Below are 20,264 nucleotides of genomic sequence, written 5' to 3'. Positions count from 1 at the left end.
GGCCATATTGGCCAGCCGACATATAAAGAGATCAATTGTCAGTTTTTCTTAATGTGAGGGACTCAGTAATCTTGTCCACCTTATATGTGTTCATTTACTTTAGAGTTGCTTTATGAGGTAGTCCGCTTGCGGTGGGTAACTGTCCCGCAAGACATACTCAATAAAATATATTATCGTTTTGCGCTTACCTTCCTCGTGCATGGCAGTCCGGGCGACACGTCCTTGGCTTCTACTGCGCCTGCGCGTTCGGCATGATGCGGTCGATGATGACCCCGGGCTGTCAGCTGACGGCGGGGGGTCACATGGGCAGGTGTCACGAATCAAGGGTGTGGTGATTGGTCAGTTCATGTTCGCCGCCTAATACGAGGGGTGGAGTTTAGGTGTTTATAGTAACCCAGCGCCTGTAATGGAGTATGCCGTTGACATCGATACGTGCATCTTCCCGTGACGCACAGCAGAATATCTGCTGTTGAATACTATTATCGCTGGTGATGAGGCCAGAGTTACCAAGATACGGACCCCTGAGGATGAGTATCTGAAACGCGTAGGGTCGTTTATTGTATATGGAATGTTTGCATAGGGGACAGTAACATTGTGTTACACCCAGCGCTAGGAGATCCGATTTTTACTTGGGGATTGTACTATTGTTGTGCCCAGGATATATGCTGGTTCCAGACAAATACTGTTATAAACACTGAGATATATTTATCATAACGACTCAGTGTTTTTTGTTTAATACATTTTTTAATTCACGGTGAGGCTATTTCACAGTGGTGTATTACCCCTGTTTTTAAACGAGTTACTAATAAAAGGTATATTTTACTCAGTTGTCACTTCAGTGAACCATATAATAACTTTTTCATATTGTGGGAGCACAATTAGATTTATATCAAATTATACAGTGAATTTATATTTAGTCCATACAGTTAATTATTTCATTATATCTGGGTATGGCAGCCTTTGCACTCTCTGATTTAAACACAGAAGGGTGGATGAGTGAGGCAAAAAGTGTCTTTTCTGAATGTGAACTGGTGTATACAGTACAGGGTGCATCTCTTAAATCTACCTTTAAAAACCTTAATAGATTGCATAAGGATTACACTAGAAGCTGGTGGGAGATTCAGAGTCTGGAAAACTATTTAAAAAACAATATAGTTCCCAGAGGCCTTAGGGTCCCCATTGTTCCAGCATCAAGATTAAAAACCGCTAATATAAAAGAAAGGTGGGAACAGGAGATCACAGGGAGTTCACTTAGGCTTATGCAGATTTTAGTAGAGGAAGAGAGAGTCCAGTTTGACTTTATTAGTGCTGAGCTTAAAAAAGAGATCGAGGCGGCTAAGTCTTTGGTAGATACCCCTGGTTTTGATAAAAAAGATAAAATCCTTCAACAAACTTTAGAAAGGTTTACTAATCATTTAAAGGAACGTAAACACTTCCAATTCCAGAGAGACCTACAGGAATTTAGGGAGAAAAAAGCTTACGATTTTGTTAACACACAACAACAGCAATATCAACAGACCAATAGGGGGCCGAGGGAATCTGACCCTTCCACATCAGAGAGTGAAACAACAGACTCTGAAAGAGTGGGCCCTTTCTTTGGTGGTAGTGGTGGGAAACAAAAATTCAGGGGAGGACTTAGAGGTAGAAATAGAGGTCGTGCTAGAGCCTCTTCTAACAGTGGCAATAATTTTTTAGCCAACAATCCCCCCATTTCCCGCTATATGCTGAGGGGACAAAAGGATTAGTGAAGGGAAATAACATGGATAGGCTACAAATCGTTAACCTATCTGAACATATTTTGAGTGCATCAGAGAGTACACTATTAGAAAAGGGACTTTCCTTTGTCCCCACAGTTAAATTTGACTCATTTTCTTGGATAAAGGATCTTAATTTATTTGCTCGCAAACTTAAATGGATCAAATTCTTTAAACACCATAATAGGAAAAAATGCATGGAACTAGGGTTGGAAGAGTCTGATATGGAAGGCCTTGTGGCCTTGGAGGGGCTATTAGAGGAATCTGGTAGAGCCCCAGGTTTAGGTCCTTTTACCAATCTTAAAATGAAGAGTAGGAAGCTGCCACCTATAGGAGACTTTACCAATGTGGATTTATTTGTGGAGATGGTAGGAGAGGAGATCAATAATCTTAGTCAGGACAGTAGGGGCATAGATAACAACTTGTCTTGGTCCGAACGATTAGCTCTGACCACGTTAGAGAAAAAACAAAATATTGTTCTAAAGGCATCTGATAAAGGTGGGAACATCGTGGTCATGAGTAGGGATGATTATAAAAAAATGTGCGAGGACATTTTACTTAACCCTGACTGTTACACCATTTTAAAGGACAACCCAACAGCACTATTCAAGAAAGAGTTGCTGGGCATTCTGAGTGATGCAAAGAGCAGATCTTTGATTAGTGCGAGTGAGTTTGGGTTCATGTACCCACAATTTCCCATCATGGCGTGTTTTTATAGCCTGCCCAAAATCCACAAAGGGTATCCCCCCTTACGTGGCAGACCTATTGTTTCAGGCATTAATAATTTAACCCAAAATGTGAGTACATATGTTGATCAGGTGTTGCGCCCCTTTGTTTTGAGTCTCACATCATATGTACGTGACACTATGGATGTCTTGAAACAGATTGACGGTATTTCTTTGGAGAAAGACACACTCTTGGCTAGCCTGGATGTTGAGGCGTTGTATTCATCCATACCTCACAAATTGGGTTATAAAGCGATCGAGTACTATCTGGGATCAAGAGGCACTCAGTTTGCAGCCCATAACCAGTTTGTTTTGCAGTTACTACAGTTTGTTCTTGAAAAAAATATATTTATCTTTGAAGACAAGATCTTTCATCAGCAATGTGGTACTGCAATGGGGAGTCCTGCTGCTCCCACCTATGCAAATTTATTTCTTGGCTGGTGGGAGGAGACAATTGTCTTTGGGGACAAATTGGCCAAATGGACTTCATCCGTTGGATTATGGATTAGATATATTGATGACGTGCTGATTCTCTGGAACTCCACAGCGGATGAGTTCCATAGTTTTGTAGCAGCCCTCAACAAAAATGATGTAGGGCTAAAATTCACATGCGAGATCAGTGAAAAAGAATTGTCTTTTCTGGATTTGAAAATTATAAAAACAGAAGAAGGTACAATTCGTACCAAGGTATATCGGAAAGAAACAGCAACCAATAGTTTCTTGCAATGGAATAGTTGTCATCCTTATCCCCTCAAACGTGGCATTCCAAAAGGCCAATTTATGAGAGTACGCAGGAATTGTAGCTCTATGGGTGATTTTGAGTGCCAGGCCCAGGAACTCAAAACAAGATTGAAGGATAGAGGTTTCCCCAAGAGTGTCATCAGGAAGGCCTATGAGGGAGCAAGGGATGCAGACAGACAATGTCTCCTGGTTCCTAAAAAACGAAAAGAAGAACAAGTTACGAGACTCATAGGCACCTATGATTCCAAACAAAATGATATTATGCAGATCCTGAAAAGGTATTGGCGTATTCTCAGTTCTGATACAGATTTGGTAGATCAGATCACACAGTGGCCTTCTGTCACGTATCGGAGAGGGAAAAATATTAGGGACAGAGTCATGCACAGTTGTTTTGACCCCATTACACCCAGGGGTACGTGGCTGGATAGACAAATACCAGGCACTTTTAGATGTGGTAGCTGCAAAGCTTGTGATTTCATTTTCAAAGGGAATAGTTTCACCAGTGTTGCAACACAGAAAAAATACAACATTCGGGATTTTGTCAATTGCAAGACAGCGGGAGTGGTTTACCTAATTACATGCCCATGCCCCCTGAATTATGTGGGCAAAACATCACGACAATTTCGACGCCGGATTAGGGAGCATGTTGGAGATATTATCCATGTTAGGGACACCCCAATATCTAAGCATGTGCATGCTAAACATCAAGGCCAGGCAGCATGTTTAAAGTTTCAAGCAATTGAACTCATTAGACCCCCTAAAAGAGGAGGTGACTGGGATAACCTTATTTTACGTAAAGAAGCCCAATGGATCCATAGACTGGTATGTATACAACCAGCGGGTTTAAACGAGCAGACTAATTATACATGTTTTATTTAATATGCAAAACCTTCCCCCTTTAGGTGGCCAACCCTTACTTTGGGTTGTCTATTTGCATAATGTACCATTTTTGAGATGGCCATATTGGCCAGCCGACATATAAAGAGATCAATTGTCAGTTTTTCTTAATGTGAGGGACTCAGTAATCTTGTCCACCTTATATGTGTTCATTTACTTTAGAGTTGCTTTATGAGGTAGTCCGCTTGCGGTGGGTAACTGTCCCGCAAGACATACTCAATAAAATATATTATCGTTTTGCGCTTACCTTCCTCGTGCATGGCAGTCCGGGCGACACGTCCTTGGCTTCTACTGCGCCTGCGCGTTCGGCATGATGCGGTCGATGATGACCCCGGGCTGTCAGCTGACGGCGGGGGGTCACATGGGCAGGTGTCACGAATCAAGGGTGTGGTGATTGGTCAGTTCATGTTCGCCGCCTAATACGAGGGGTGGAGTTTAGGTGATTATAGTAACCCAGCGCCTGTAATGGAGTATGCCGTTGACATCGATACGTGCATCTTCCCGTGACGCACAGCAGAATATCTGCTGTTGAATACTATTATCGCTGGTGATGAGGCCAGAGTTACCAAGATACGGACCCCTGAGGATGAGTATCTGAAACGCGTAGGGTCGTTTATTGTATATGGAATGTTTGCATAGGGGACAGTAACATTGTGTTACACCCAGCGCTAGGAGATCCGATTTTTACTTGGGGATTGTACTATTGTTGTGCCCAGGATATATGCTGGTTCCAGACAAATACTGTTATAAACACTGAGATATATTTATCATAACGACTCAGTGTTTTTTGTTTAATACATTTTTTAATTCACGGTGAGGCTATTTCACAGTGGTGTATTACCCCTGTTTTTAAACGAGTTACTAATAAAAGGTATATTTTACTCAGTTGTCACTTCAGTGAACCATATAATAACTTTTTCATATTGTGGGAGCACAATTAGATTTATATCAAATTATACAGTGAATTTATATTTAGTCCATACAGTTAATTATTTCATTATATCTGGGTATGGCAGCCTTTGCACTCTCTGATTTAAACACAGAAGGGTGGATGAGTGAGGCAAAAAGTGTCTTTTCTGAATGTGAACTGGTGTATACAGTACAGGGTGCATCTCTTAAATCTACCTTTAAAAACCTTAATAGATTGCATAAGGATTACACTAGAAGCTGGTGGGAGATTCAGAGTCTGGAAAACTATTTAAAAAAACAATATAGTTCCCAGAGGCCTTAGGGACCCCATTGTTCCAGCATCAAGATTAAAAACCGCTAATATAAAAGAAAGGTGGGAACAGGAGATCACAGGGAGTTCACTTAGGCTTATGCAGATTTTAGTAGAGGAAGAGAGAGTCCAGTTTGACTTTATTAGTGCTGAGCTTAAAAAAGAGATCGAGGCGGCTAAGTCTTTGGTAGATACCCCTGGTTTTGATAAAAAAGATAAAATCCTTCAACAAACTTTAGAAAGGTTTACTAATCATTTAAAGGAACGTAAACACTTCCAATTCCAGAGAGACCTACAGGAATTTAGGGAGAAAAAAGCTTACGATTTTGTTAACACACAACAACAGCAATATCAACAGACCAATAGGGGGCCGAGGGAATCTGACCCTTCCACATCAGAGAGTGAAACAACAGACTCTGAAAGAGTGGGCCCTTTCTTTGGTGGTAGTGGTGGGAAACAAAAATTCAGGGGAGGACTTAGAGGTAGAAATAGAGGTCGTGCTAGAGCCTCTTCTAACAGTGGCAATAATTTTTTAGCCAACAATCCCCCCATTTCCCGCTATATGCTGAGGGGACAAAAGGATTAGTGAAGGGAAATAACATGGATAGGCTACAAATCGTTAACCTATCTGAACATATTTTGAGTGCATCAGAGAGTACACTATTAGAAAAGGGACTTTCCTTTGTCCCCACAGTTAAATTTGACTCATTTTCTTGGATAAAGGATCTTAATTTATTTGCTCGCAAACTTAAATGGATCAAATTCTTTAAACACCATAATAGGAAAAAATGCATGGAACTAGGGTTGGAAGAGTCTGATATGGAAGGCCTTGTGGCCTTGGAGGGGCTATTAGAGGAATCTGGTAGAGCCCCAGGTTTAGGTCCTTTTACCAATCTTAAAATGAAGAGTAGGAAGCTGCCACCTATAGGAGACTTTACCAATGTGGATTTATTTGTGGAGATGGTAGGAGAGGAGATCAATAATCTTAGTCAGGACAGTAGGGGCATAGATAACAACTTGTCTTGGTCCGAATGATTAGCTCTGACCACGTTAGAGAAAAAACAAAATATTGTTCTAAAGGCATCTGATAAAGGTGGGAACATCGTGGTCATGAGTAGGGATGATTATAAAAAAATGTGCGAGGACATTTTACTTAACCCTGACTGTTACACCATTTTAAAGGACAACCCAACAGCACTATTCAAGAAAGAGTTGCTGGGCATTCTGAGTGATGCAAAGAGCAGATCTTTGATTAGTGCGAGTGAGTTTGGGTTCATGTACCCAACATTTCCCATCATGGCGTGTTTTTATAGCCTGCCCAAAATCCACAAAGGGTATCCCCCCTTACGTGGCAGACCTATTGTTTCAGGCATTAATAATTTAACCCAAAATGTGAGTACATATGTTGATCAGGTGTTGCGCCCCTTTGTTTTGAGTCTCACATCATATGTACGTGACACTATGGATGTCTTGAAACAGATTGACGGTATTTCTTTGGAGAAAGACACACTCTTGGCTAGCCTGGATGTTGAGGCGTTGTATTCATCCATACCTCACAAATTGGGTTATAAAGCGATCGAGTACTATCTGGGATCAAGAGGCACTCAGTTTGCAGCCCATAACCAGTTTGTTTTGCAGTTACTACAGTTTGTTCTTGAAAAAAATATATTTATCTTTGAAGACAAGATCTTTCATCAGCAATGTGGTACTGCAATGGGGAGTCCTGCTGCTCCCACCTATGCAAATTTATTTCTTGGCTGGTGGGAGGAGACAATTGTCTTTGGGGACAAATTGGCCAAATGGACTTCATCCGTTGGATTATGGATTAGATATATTGATGACGTGCTGATTCTCTGGAACTCCACAGCGGATGAGTTCCATAGTTTTGTAGCAGCCCTCAACAAAAATGATGTAGGGCTAAAATTCACATGCGAGATCAGTGAAAAAGAATTGTCTTTTCTGGATTTGAAAATTATAAAAACAGAAGAAGGTACAATTCGTACCAAGGTATATCGGAAAGAAACAGCAACCAATAGTTTCTTGCAATGGAATAGTTGTCATCCTTATCCCCTCAAACGTGGCATTCCAAAAGGCCAATTTATGAGAGTACGCAGGAATTGTAGCTCTATGGGTGATTTTGAGTGCCAGGCCCAGGAACTCAAAACAAGATTGAAGGATAGAGGTTTCCCCAAGAGTGTCATCAGGAAGGCCTATGAGGGAGCAAGGGATGCAGACAGACAATGTCTCCTGGTTCCTAAAAAACGAAAAGAAGAACAAGTTACGAGACTCATAGGCACCTATGATTCCAAACAAAATGATATTATGCAGATCCTGAAAAGGTATTGGCGTATTCTCAGTTCTGATACAGATTTGGTAGATCAGATCACACAGTGGCCTTCTGTCACGTATCGGAGAGGGAAAAATATTAGGGACAGAGTCATGCACAGTTGTTTTGACCCCATTACACCCAGGGGTACGTGGCTGGATAGACAAATACCAGGCACTTTTAGATGTGGTAGCTGCAAAGCTTGTGATTTCATTTTCAAAGGGAATAGTTTCACCAGTGTTGCAACACAGAAAAAATACAACATTCGGGATTTTGTCAATTGCAAGACAGCGGGAGTGGTTTACCTAATTACATGCCCATGCCCCCTGAATTATGTGGGCAAAACATCACGACAATTTCGACGCCGGATTAGGGAGCATGTTGGAGATATTATCCATGTTAGGGACACCCCAATATCTAAGCATGTGCATGCTAAACATCAAGGCCAGGCAGCATGTTTAAAGTTTCAAGCAATTGAACTCATTAGACCCCCTAAAAGAGGAGGTGACTGGGATAACCTTATTTTACGTAAAGAAGCCCAATGGATCCATAGACTGGCATGTATACAACCAGCGGGTTTAAACGAGCAGACTAATTATACATGTTTTATTTAATATGCAAAACCTTCCCCCTTTAGGTGGCCAACCCTTACTTTGGGTTGTCTATTTGCATAATGTACCATTTTTGAGATGGCCATATTGGCCAGCCGACATATAAAGAGATCAATTGTCAGTTTTTCTTAATGTGAGGGACTCAGTAATCTTGTCCACCTTATATGTGTTCATTTACTTTAGAGTTGCTTTATGAGGTAGTCCGCTTGCGGTGGGTAACTGTCCCGCAAGACATACTCAATAAAATATATTATCGTTTTGCGCTTACCTTCCTCGTGCATGGCAGTCCGAGCGACACGTCCTTGGCTTCTACTGCGCCTGCGCGTTCGGCATGATGCGGTCGATGATGACCCCGGGCTGTCAGCTGACGGCGGGGGGTCACATGGGCAGGTGTCACGAATCAAGGGTGTGGTGATTGGTCAGTTCATGTTCGCCGCCTAATACGAGGGGTGGAGTTTAGGTGTTTATAGTAACCCAGCGCCTGTAATGGAGTATGCCGTTGACATCGATACGTGCATCTTCCCGTGACGCACAGCAGAATATCTGCTGTTGAATACTATTATCGCTGGTGATGAGGCCAGAGTTACCAAGATACGGACCCCTGAGGATGAGTATCTGAAACGCGTAGGGTCGTTTATTGTATATGGAATGTTTGCATAGGGGACAGTAACATTGTGTTACACCCAGCGCTAGGAGATCCGATTTTTACTTGGGGATTGTACTATTGTTGTGCCCAGGATATATGCTGGTTCCAGACAAATACTGTTATAAACACTGAGATATATTTATCATAACGACTCAGTGTTTTTTGTTTAATACATTTTTTAATTCACGGTGAGGCTATTTCACAGTGGTGTATTACCCCTGTTTTTAAACGAGTTACTAATAAAAGGTATATTTTACTCAGTTGTCACTTCAGTGAACCATGGAAAAGATGGCCCCTTATCTAAATGAGTATCCGGATAGGGCGGCGGCTAAGTTGCTTTACGAGGGGTTTTGTGTTGGTTTTGTTATTCCTCCGCCTCCTTATGAGGTCCCGGTTACGCGGAGGAATTTAAAATCGGCTTACTTGCATGCCGAGGTCGTGTCGAAAAAATTGTTTAAAGAAGTTTAGTTGGGTCGCATGGCGGGGCCTTTTGTTGATTCGCCAATGAAAGATTTAGTTGTGTCCCCGTTGGGTATTGTTCCTAAGCGCGAGCACGGGAAATTTCGTTTGATTCAACACTTATCGTATCCCAAGGGTTTGTCGGTGAATGACGGGATTGATCACGAGTTGTGGTCCGTAGTGTATACCTCATTCGATAAGGCGGTGGGGTTAGTGCGGGCTGCGGGTCCAGGCGCGCTGCTAGCAAAAACCGACATCGAGGCGGCGTTCAGGTTGTTGCCAGTTCATCCAGAAAGCCAACGGCTGTTGGGTTGTTTTTGGAATGGGGCTTTTTACGTGGATCGGTGCCTTCCGATGGGGTGTTCCCTTTCTTGTGCATACTTCGAGGCGTTTAGTAGCTTCGTGGAGTGGGTAACGAAGGGAGTAGCCGGGGTCGACTCGTTGATCCATTACTTAGATGATTTCTTGTGCGTTGGCCCGGGGGGTTCGCCGGTTTGCGGGAATTTGCTTTATGCGCTACAGAAGGTGGCGAGGGATTTTGGGATCCCTTTGGCGCCAGAAAAAACGGAGGGCCCGGTAGCGACGATTTGTTTTTTGGGAATTGAAATAGATTCGGTGGCAATGGAGTGTCGTCTTTCTGCGGATAAGCTGGGTGCTTTGAGGCTGGAGGTACGGCGGGCTTGTAGATTGAAGAAAATGACGCTGCGGGAGCTTCAGTCGCTGCTGGGGAAGTTGAATTTCGCCTGCCGGATTATGCCAATGGGGAGGGTGTTTGGTAGACGGTTGGCGGCGGCAACGGCGGGAGTGCGTGCGCCACATCATTTTGTGCGGCTCAAGGAGGAGCATCGAGCGGATCTGCAGGTATGGGATGACTTCTTTGGCCAGTACAATGGTCGCTCGCTATGGATGGCCCCAGCGCAGGATACGAGTGATTTGAATATTTTTACGGATGCGGCTGGGGCGGGCGGTTTTGGAGCTTACGGGGGAGGTCCGTGGTGCGCAGGTCAATGGCCGGCTAGTTGGGTGTCCAGTGGACTCACGCGGAATCTGGCCCTGCTCGAGCTGTTCCCCATCGTGGTGGCGGCGACCATTTGGGGGGACAGGCTCAGGGATAAGAAGGTTCGTTTTTACTGCGACAACATGGGGGTGGTGCTGGCTATCAATAACATCACGGCGTCCTCTCCTCCGGTAGTTCAGTTGTTGCGGCATTTAGTGTTGGTGTGTTTATCGTTGAACGCGTGGGTGGTGGCGGTGCATGTGCCGGGAGTACGGAATTGTATCGCTGATGCTCTTTCTCGCTCGCAGTGGGACCGGTTTCGGGAATTGGCACCGGGAGCGGAACGGCTCGGTTTGGCTTGTCCGGAACATCTTTGGGATCTGGTCTCGGTCCCGTAGAACAATTGGTACAAAGGTCTTTGGCGCGCACGACGTGGAGTGCTTATTCTGCTTGGTGGAGGCAGTGGGAAGAGTGGGTAAGAGAGTTGGGTGACGTCAACACGGATAGAGACAGGTTGGTGGCACTTTTGTACTGGTTAGGGGACGCCTTGGAGGCGGGGTTTTCATTGGCGAAGGTGAACCGGTTCATGTCTGCGGTGGCGTTTGGTTTTAAGTTGCGGGGCTTTCAGGATGTATCCAAGGAATTTCTGGTGTTACAGGCTTTGAAGGGGTTGCGCCGAGGTAGAGTGGAGGCGGATGGTAGAAGGCCTGTGTCGTTTGCTTTGCTTAGCTCTTTGGGTGGTTCACTGGCATCGGTCTGTCGTTCTTCGGCCGAAATGGAGTTTTTTCGGTTAGCTTTTTCTTTAGCGTTCTTTGGGGCATTTAGAATAGGTGAGTTGGTGTCGCCGAGTACCAAGAAGGCAGGTGGGCTGAGAATTGGGGAGGTGAGTCTATTCGCGGATCGGCTTGAGGTATGGTTGCGTCGGTCAAAAACTGACCAATTAGGGAAGGGGAAGCGGATAGTTTTGTTCGCCCTCCCGGGATCGGTTATGTGCCCGGTAGCGTGCATGCAGGGTTTTAAGCCACAAGCGGGGTCTCCAGAGTTGCCACTGTTATGTCATGTGGACGGGTCATTTTTGTCCAGGTTTCAGTTTGGAGCTGTATTTAAAAAATGTCTGACGGCAGTTGGTGTCGCGGCGGGCTGATATTCATCTCATTCCTTCAGGATTGGCGCAGCAATGGAAGCGGGGCGCTGGGGGTTGGATGATGAAGGGGTGCGGCGCATCGGTCGTTGGGAGTCCAACAGATTTAGGTCCTATGTCCGCCCCCATTTGTTATGAGGCTTGTTGTTAACGCTTAAGAAAATGTTTTGTATGGTGGTGTCTAATTGTCTTTTCCGTTTCAGATTCGCCTCCGTGTTTGGTGTGGTTGCTGGGTCACTCGTACGTGCACTGGGGGGCTTTGAGGGCGGACGTCCGCCCGGACGGTCGTCAGTTGCGCATTCCGCGACAGGATGCGGTTGTGCATTGGCTGGGATTTAGAGGTATGTCGTGGAGCAGGGTGTTGGCGGAATTCCAGACATATGCCCGGCTTGATAGGGTCCCGGAGGTCTTAGTGTTGCACGTGGGTGGGAATGACTTAGGAGTCCGCCCTTTTCGTGAGTTGGTGCGTGATATAAAACACGATATGTTGTGTTTGTGGGTTTCTTATCCCAGGTTGGTGATAGTGTGGTCGGACATAGTCCCAAGGAAACATTGGCGGTTGGCTAGGTCAGTGGAGAGAGTCAATAAGGCGCGTATAAAAGTTAATCGGGCGGTGTCCCGTTTTGTATCCAAAAACGGGGGCATTTGCGTGCGGCACAGGGATTTGGAGTCAGGAGTGGGGAACTTCTGGAGGAGTGATGGGGTTCATCTGACCGAGGTTGGCATTGATTTTTGGAGCTTGGCGATAGCAGAAGGAATAGAAAGGGCGGTGGTGGTGTGGCGGAACTCACAGGCTTAAGGTGGTCAAGGCCTGTTTCGCTGTGGCGGGGGGAGTCCTTGAGGCCAGTCAGTAAAAAATGGTGGGGGGGGTCGCATCGGGGGTATGCGTCCCCCAAAAAAGGTACATGGTTGAAGACTTCATCGGGTGTTATCCCTTTGAAGTGGTCTTCTGGTGGAAGGTATATCACTTGGAGGCTTCATCGGGTGTTATCCCTTTGAAGTGGACTTCTAGTGGTAGGTATATCACTTGAGGGCTTCATCGGGTGTTATCCCTTTGAAGTGGACTTCTAGTGGTTGGAGCCATCTGCAGAGGTGAGCGGTGCTTCCGAGCTGGTTTACGGCTGGAGGTAATTGGTTGGTGGTGGTTGCAGATGGCTAACTCGGGGTGTGTTTAAAAGGAATATAAAAAAATGGCTTCAAGGACTTCCTCTGCTCGGATTAATGTTAACGTTTAAATTGTTATTTATGATTCTGACCCATGTTGGGTCATGTGAATTATTAGGAGGAATTCTCTGGTGGATTCCTACTTAGTTATCCGAACGTTTCGGATTTAATTTGTTTTACAAACTGTGAAATTAATAAACGGCTGCTGTGGCCATTTCACATCCAACCTCGGTGTCACGTGTCTTTTCTAAAGGTGGGGGTGGAGGGATAGGAAGGGTTAATGGAAGGTTCACTAACACACGACTCTACTTAGGCAGGTCAAGGGATCTTCTAACCACACATCTATTTCACTTATATCAACCCTTCTATATAAAAAATACCCAATCACCATGTCCGACCATAAGGATGGTTTAATTCAGGTAAATTAACAGCATATAGTAAATGTAAATCACTTTTCTTTAGGCCGGATTCACACCAAGGAAAGAATTTATAAATAGGTATGTTTGATGTTGCTGATTCACATGGATGTTAGGCCGGTTTCACACGAGCGTGTTTAGTCCGTGATATACGGTCTGTATGTCGGCAGTATTTCCCTGACCAAACACACTGCAGGGAGAGTTATCTATGACGCTAGGTGTCACTGCCTCGCTGTGGGAAAACTGTCCCGTACTGTAATTATGTTTTCAGTACAGTTTTCCGCAGCGAGGCAGCGACTTCTAGCGTCATAGATAACTATGACGATGGGAGCCCAGCTCCCTGCAGTGTGTTCGGTCCGGGAAATACTGCCGCCATATGGTCCGTATATCACGGGCCGAACACGCTCGTGTGAATCTGGCCTAACATTCATGTGAATCAGCAACATCAAACACACGCATTTATAAATTCTTTCCTTGGTGTGTGTCTCTTCAAATTTGCGGTCATGCGATCTGTAAAATAAAAAATAAAAATGTTTGCGTATAAAGTATATAACCATAACATAACTTCTATCAATCCTTTCAACATAAGGAGGACATTACTAGAATCATAGAACAGTAATCTGAGCAGTAATCTGAGCATATTCACAAGAAAGCCTCCAATGGAAAAATCGACATTTAATTCCTGTGCATATAATGTATCTAATTTCATAATCCTTTCAGTCTCCCTCTTCTTTAAAAGTCTAATTCTGCCACCCCCACCCGTCTTTGGAGTGTGAACCTGGTCCAAACAAACCTAAGATCATTTACAGTATTGCCTTTTTTGTTTTTTAAAATGTCTGCACACCGGTAAATCTATTTTACCATTTCTAGATTTGTGATTATCAAGTCGCTATCTGAAATCAGTCGTGGTATCACCCACATAGACCATAGGGCACTGGCATAATAAGGCGTAAATCACAAAATCTGATTTACTTGTTAAATGATATTGAATCTTATATTGTTTGTTAGCGATGGGATGAGTAAAAACATTCCCCTCCCTCATCATTATACAATTATCACAGTGCATACACGGATAACAGCCTGGTTTCAACTGAGAAGCTAAATCCTGTTTTTTATCTCCAATATCTGTTTTACCAGAAATCTTAGAGATTTTTAAACCTTCTGTACGAAAAAAGTGGTGGTATAGAAAATTCTGGGATCTCCTTGTAAAACCGAAAAACAGAAGACCAATGTCTACGTATAATCGAGGACATATGAACACTGACTATTATAAGTGGAGATAAATGGTAGTCTGCTATGTTCTTTCCTATTCTTCAGCTTCCTCTCCAACAATGTGTCCCGATCTTGTGTCTGTGCCTTCATCATGTTTCCTTCACTCATTTTTTAGGATATCCCCTACTCACAAACTTTTTAGCCATCTCTTTCAGTCTATCCGGAACCATATGAGGTTCTTCCACAATCCTTTTAACTCACAGCATCTGGCTGTACGGCAAGGATCTGACCATATTTCTAGGGTGCTCACTAGTAAACTTTAACAGGTTATTACGATCTGTAGGCTTAGTAAAAATATTGGTGACTAATCTATCCCCTTCTATGTAAATCATCGATATCAAGGAATTGAATAGACTTATCGGATCGGATGAATTAAGAAAATAAAAAAATTCATGTAATGATGGAACATCCCCCACTTCCATATAAGGAAAACATTTTCTAAGTATCCCCACCACTCCAGCACACTGAAGTGGTGGGACACATAGACACATCTCCTCAATCTCGGCCATGACCATATTTGCATAAGTGTGGGCAATATTAGACCTCATAGGGGTCCCCCGCTACTGAATGTAATATTTATCCCCAAATAAAAAATAATTGCAAGTCAAGATAATTTCAACTAAGCCTACAGTTATGAGGAAAGATTAAAATAATTAAACCTATTTAGCCTTGAAAAAAAGACGACTAAGGGGGAACCATGATTAACTTATATAAATATATGAATGGCACATACAAAAAATATGGTGAAATCCTGTTCCATGTAAAACCCCCTCATAAAACAAGGGGGCACTCCCTCCGTCTGGAAAAAAAAGGTTCAATCTGCATAGGCGACAAGCCTTCTTTACTGTGAATCTATGGAATAGTCTCCCACAGGAGCTGGTCACAGCAGGGACAGTAGATGGGTTTAAAAAAGGCTTAGATCATCTCCTAGAACATAAAAGTATTAGCTCCTATGTGTATACATTTTTACTTCCCTTTTCCCATCCCTTGGTTGAACTTGATGGACATGTGTCTTTTTTTAACCGTACTAACTATGTAACTATGTACAATGAACTCTTTGCATTCATTTGTAAAATTAGTCATATCCAAAGCCCTAGAGACACAATTCAATCCACATTCATGGATAATACTAGTATACAAACAAGGGACATCAAATTATGCCAAAATGACATTATCAGGTACAGACATACCCCTAATCTTCATCTCTAACATAAGATCTGGAGCTTGTGGCAAAGTTCCTCAGAATTTTGTCTAAAAAAACAGACGATGGAATGAGGATGGGGGAGACACCATCCTCTTGTGGATCTTAGGCAAACAATACAACACAGGGCTCACTGTATCAGAGGGAAGCAGAAAATTATGTAGTTCAGAATCAATAATATCCTTAGCAAATGCATAATCTGCTAGGATTTTCAATATCATATCTTTTGGTTCACAATTTAACTTTCTATATACATCCTCGGCTCTCAATTGACCCATGACTTCAGCCACATAATCACAATGGTTCATAACGACCACAGCTCCGCCCTTGTCCACGGGCTTGATGATTATGTGGTCGTTATGAACCGGCTCCATGAGGGTCATGTGTTCATCCAAAGTCAGATTCTGAGGTCCCCTTACTGAATTGCGACACTTTTCATTAATTCAACATCTTTCTTAACTGAAGCTATAAATGCATCAATTACATGGGACTTAATAGATGGAGAACAATAACTCTTATTAGGTAAACCCCATTGTTTAAGTTTCAATTCACTAAGTAATTCCAATGTACTAATGGAGTGCCGCTCTTCTTGTGCTGTAATTATATATATATATATATTATAGTAAAACAAAAGATGTCAGCCACACAGCCAAAAATAGTAATGATGAGGGTGCAAGCCCGCCAGGGACAAGACTAAAGTCACCCAAACGTATAGTTCCAAAAATCAGGCAGCACTCCAGAGATGTAGCAAAAGAGTAAAAGCTTGAGAAAGCCTCTGCTGTTGAGCTGAAACGTTGCATCTGACTGATGGATTAATAAAGCACTTTTACTTTTTTGCTACATCTCGGGAGTGCTGCCTGATTTTTGGAACTATATGTATATATATATATATATATATATATATAATGTATATGTGTGTTACTTTATGAATGTGTCTAGAAGGAAAGCTGTCAATCGGCACGTGAGGCAGGGGAAGGTACTCATGGGTGCACTCTGAGTGTGGCCAGATTTTGGCTTCATTTTATTATAAAATATTACAACAAACCCTATTTAATTAGATCCCATCAAGCTTAGTGACCACTATCCTATGTTGTTCCCTGCATGGAAGTATGGAAGATCTCAGATATAAGGAGAGGAAAAGGGTTGGAGAGATATGATTGGGGAATATAAATTCTATATATGTTTTTTTTTAAACTCTAGCTGGAACGTAAAAGAGAACTATTAGTCAAAGAAAATCCAACACCATAGACCAACACTTTATCAAATTATCTGTTAATTGTTTGCACAAAATAATGTAGCCAATTAATGGGCGTTGATTGGAGTACGAGCAAAACTGGCAAAATTATGGCATTGTATTAATGACAATTTGTATTAATTTATCCTATTTACAGATCCGAAAGAGAATACAAGCTCACTCTTTGCAAGGACAAGAAAATAGATTTAGTTGTAGTGTCATGACAGACAATGACTTTAATATGGGCACCGCTAATTTTGCAGGAAGAAGTTTCCATCAGCTGCTCATTTCCAGTGCAGCATGGAAATGTAGTATAACATAATGCCATTCAAATAAATGGGCACCAATCTAATAAATGGACAGAAGAGTTTATCGTACAGCTGAATATGCCTTTGACTGTCATTGTAAAAAATGTATACCATAGTGTAAGGTATATAGATTTTTTTTTTTTTTTTTTTAAATGTGTTGAGTAGCCTAGCAGCCTACGTTATTCTATGCAACATTCTATCCAGATGTTAGCCAGTAAGATATACAGTGTGCTAAAATTACACACTTTGGCATATGTTTGGCCTATAGAAACCTATGTAGAAGCCACAATATACATGTATATATTTTTTGCTATTTACAATATTCTACTTACGTACAGTAGATTTCCTTCCATGACTGAATCAGAGTTTTAGCAGTCAGAATCATATACATTTGTTATTCATATTTTCACGTTGAAATTCAGATTTCTCTTTTTTTCCATTTAAATACAGCATCAGTGAAGCCCAAAATGTGATGTCTGACAAAACAACAAGGTTCTCGTGTAAGGGGAATGTTGTATATCACTTTTTATGGACTAGTACTTTTTCCGAATATACTGTAGTGCCTACTGATGCTATTGCAAAGATCGATGCCAGAGCACCACTAGACAAAGCATGTCTTTTTGGTTGTGGGTTTCCTACTGGATATGGAGCAGCCATCAATACTGCCAAGGTGAGGCATTATTATTTGCTTTTGTATATATTGTATGTATTAAATACCAAAAATGTCCATATGATCCATAATTATATTAACTTATAGGGAACTTTTTATAGAGAAAATATAGGGGTCTCCTGTAGACATTGGTAAAAAGAGGAATTACATGTTTAAATTTCCTGAAAGCAACTGTTTTCCATAGACGTCAATACAACAGTACCACTATCTGAATGAGTCAACAATACATTAGTTGCTTATGTATATAGTCGTAACAACGTTTCTGAAACAAAATTACAATATTGTATATCATTGCATGTGGTTCTATTGCAATGTTTGGAGCCTTCGTAATTCTTATTTTTACCTGAATGACTTGAAACACAGTAATGGAACCCATTATTTTATGTCTGAACCATCTGAACATTTTTAAGCACTACAAAACACATGGGAGAAATTTACTAAGCAATATGTGTGATTTCCATTGTGCTCTGGTCACAAATTGTGCCGAAAAAAGTGCATGCTGTGCAACAAATTTATTGTGTGTTTTTATACATGTTTTATGCCTATCTCAACAGTTTTGATAAGTGTGTAGAAAAGTAAGTTAGTAAATCTATTTGAGTATCTCTTCTTCTACCTCTTTTGAATCAAGCTGTAATATTATTGCTTTGTTGCTTTTGGTCCATTTACACACCATGCTGTATATATTTGCAACATCTTACAAACATCCGTCTGTAGAGAAATGTAAAAAAAAAACAACTACCAAGTTACCAAGAATTCAACTTATTAATGAAGCTTTGTAAAGAGAATATTGAAATCATTACTGAATAATTTTATGCCTCATGCACAATTCTGTTGGCCTTTGTACGGCCGTTAATGATGGATCTGTGAAACACGGACCGCACACGGATGGCTTCCATGTGCAGTCCGTTGTTTCACAAACCAAATCAATGAAAAGACCGAGATTGTTCCGTCGAAAATGGACAGGAGTAGGACCTGTCCTATTTTTTACTGAACGGGCACACGGTTCCGTTAAAAGAACTGAAGTGTGCATGGCCCCATTTAAATGAATGTGTCAGGGTGCTATTAGTTAAAAAAACGGATAGCATCCTGATGAAAAAACCTGAAGTGGGCATGAGGCTAGGGTTATTCTCATCGCAGAAAGTGATGGAATATCGCTAGGGTTTGCCATCATATTTTGATTGGTGGGGTTAAACTGGCGGACTCTGCCTGGAATAAGTAGTCACAGTGGTCTGGGCCGGATGGAGAAAAAAAGGTGTTATGGAATAAATATATGTATAATGTATCTGAGACCTGAAAGAGTGCAATGCTGAAGAGAAAACATGTATTAGAATATATTCTGGGAAAGGTAATGGAATAGATTTGCAGACATTCTGTAGATAGTAGAAATTGGGGCCCTACAAGGACTTACCAGACACAAAGGAGTCTGTTTGATGTTTGATCTTTGATCTTTGATCTTTGATCTTTGATCTTTGATCTTTGAGTTCTGTGCATACAGCCAAGATAAGATAAGGACCAGACACCAGATTAACAACTAGAGATAAGAACAATGTACATTGTGACATAAATCACAAGGGAAGAAACCACAAGAATGTAAATGATTAATGTGTGTCTGCACGTAGTCATGTGATATTTTTACTATATAAACTCTGTGTCTCTGCAAATAAAGTCAGAAGTATTTTTACCTTGAGAAACGTCTCAGTGTATCTGTTGCTTCTCCGAGCTCGCCCCCCCCACCTGATTTGAACCTGCATGGAGATCAAGGCGTAACGTGACCTCATTGCGATCACAGAAATTGGCGCCCGAACAGGGACTTGACCAGAAGGACGGCACCCCACCTAGGGGATCTCCCGGGACTAGAGTGGCGACCACCCGGACGAAGGAACGTGCAGACCACAGCTGCAGCAAGGTAAGAAGACTTAATTCTTACAAACTCTGCTCTGCACCTTCCTGTCTGGTAGGTCACCTTCCCGGTAGTACTCCTGAGGGATAGAGGGGCCACATGAGGGTGTTTTTAGTGTAAAAATCTGGTCAAGTCTATATGTAATCCTACCCTCAGGATAAAGTGCCTGATCTCCATGGCAGTATTTGTATGAATGTTGTAGAAACCCAGTTTTGTGTCACAAATGCATTTTAGAATAAGGAAATTGTTTTTGGAAAAAACTTCCGATAATCCGGCAAATTACCAGAAACATGTGTACATGCTTCAGGTGACTACGGGGATTATGATAGGCTAAATTTTAGCCCGAAAATCGAAAATTTTGTGCAATCTGATAATCCGGCAAAATACCGAAAATGTGTGTACAGCATTGAGGTACTTGCGGGGATTATCATGCACTGATTTTCAGCTCAAAATTCCAGAATTTTCTGCAATCCGATAATCCGGCATGTCAAATGAACAGCTTGATTTTACGTTTGCCTTATTATTTGGATCAGGAATATTTGTCATATTACTGTTATGGTGTGGAGGATATCTCCTTGAGTGG

General features: G+C 42.2%; 1 protein-coding gene across 2 annotated transcripts in view; it reads left to right on the top strand.

Moving 5' to 3' along the window:
• LOC142757608 (alcohol dehydrogenase 1-like) overlaps positions 1-20,264 on the top strand; it is a 78,013-nt gene that overhangs the window by 26,852 nt on the left and 30,897 nt on the right. For both annotated transcript variants that reach the window (XM_075860633.1, XM_075860632.1), the window contains exon 5: positions 17,562-17,781. In XM_075860633.1, coding sequence (XP_075716748.1) covers positions 17,562-17,781 — 220 coding nt within the window. The remainder of the gene's footprint in view (positions 1-17,561; positions 17,782-20,264) is intronic.

This window comes from Rhinoderma darwinii, chromosome 1, assembly GCF_050947455.1.
Source record: "Rhinoderma darwinii isolate aRhiDar2 chromosome 1, aRhiDar2.hap1, whole genome shotgun sequence".
Classification (NCBI taxonomy): domain Eukaryota; kingdom Metazoa; phylum Chordata; class Amphibia; order Anura; family Rhinodermatidae; genus Rhinoderma; species Rhinoderma darwinii.
Note: the sequence above shows the minus strand (reverse complement) of the source record. Positions and strands in the feature narration are given on the sequence as shown.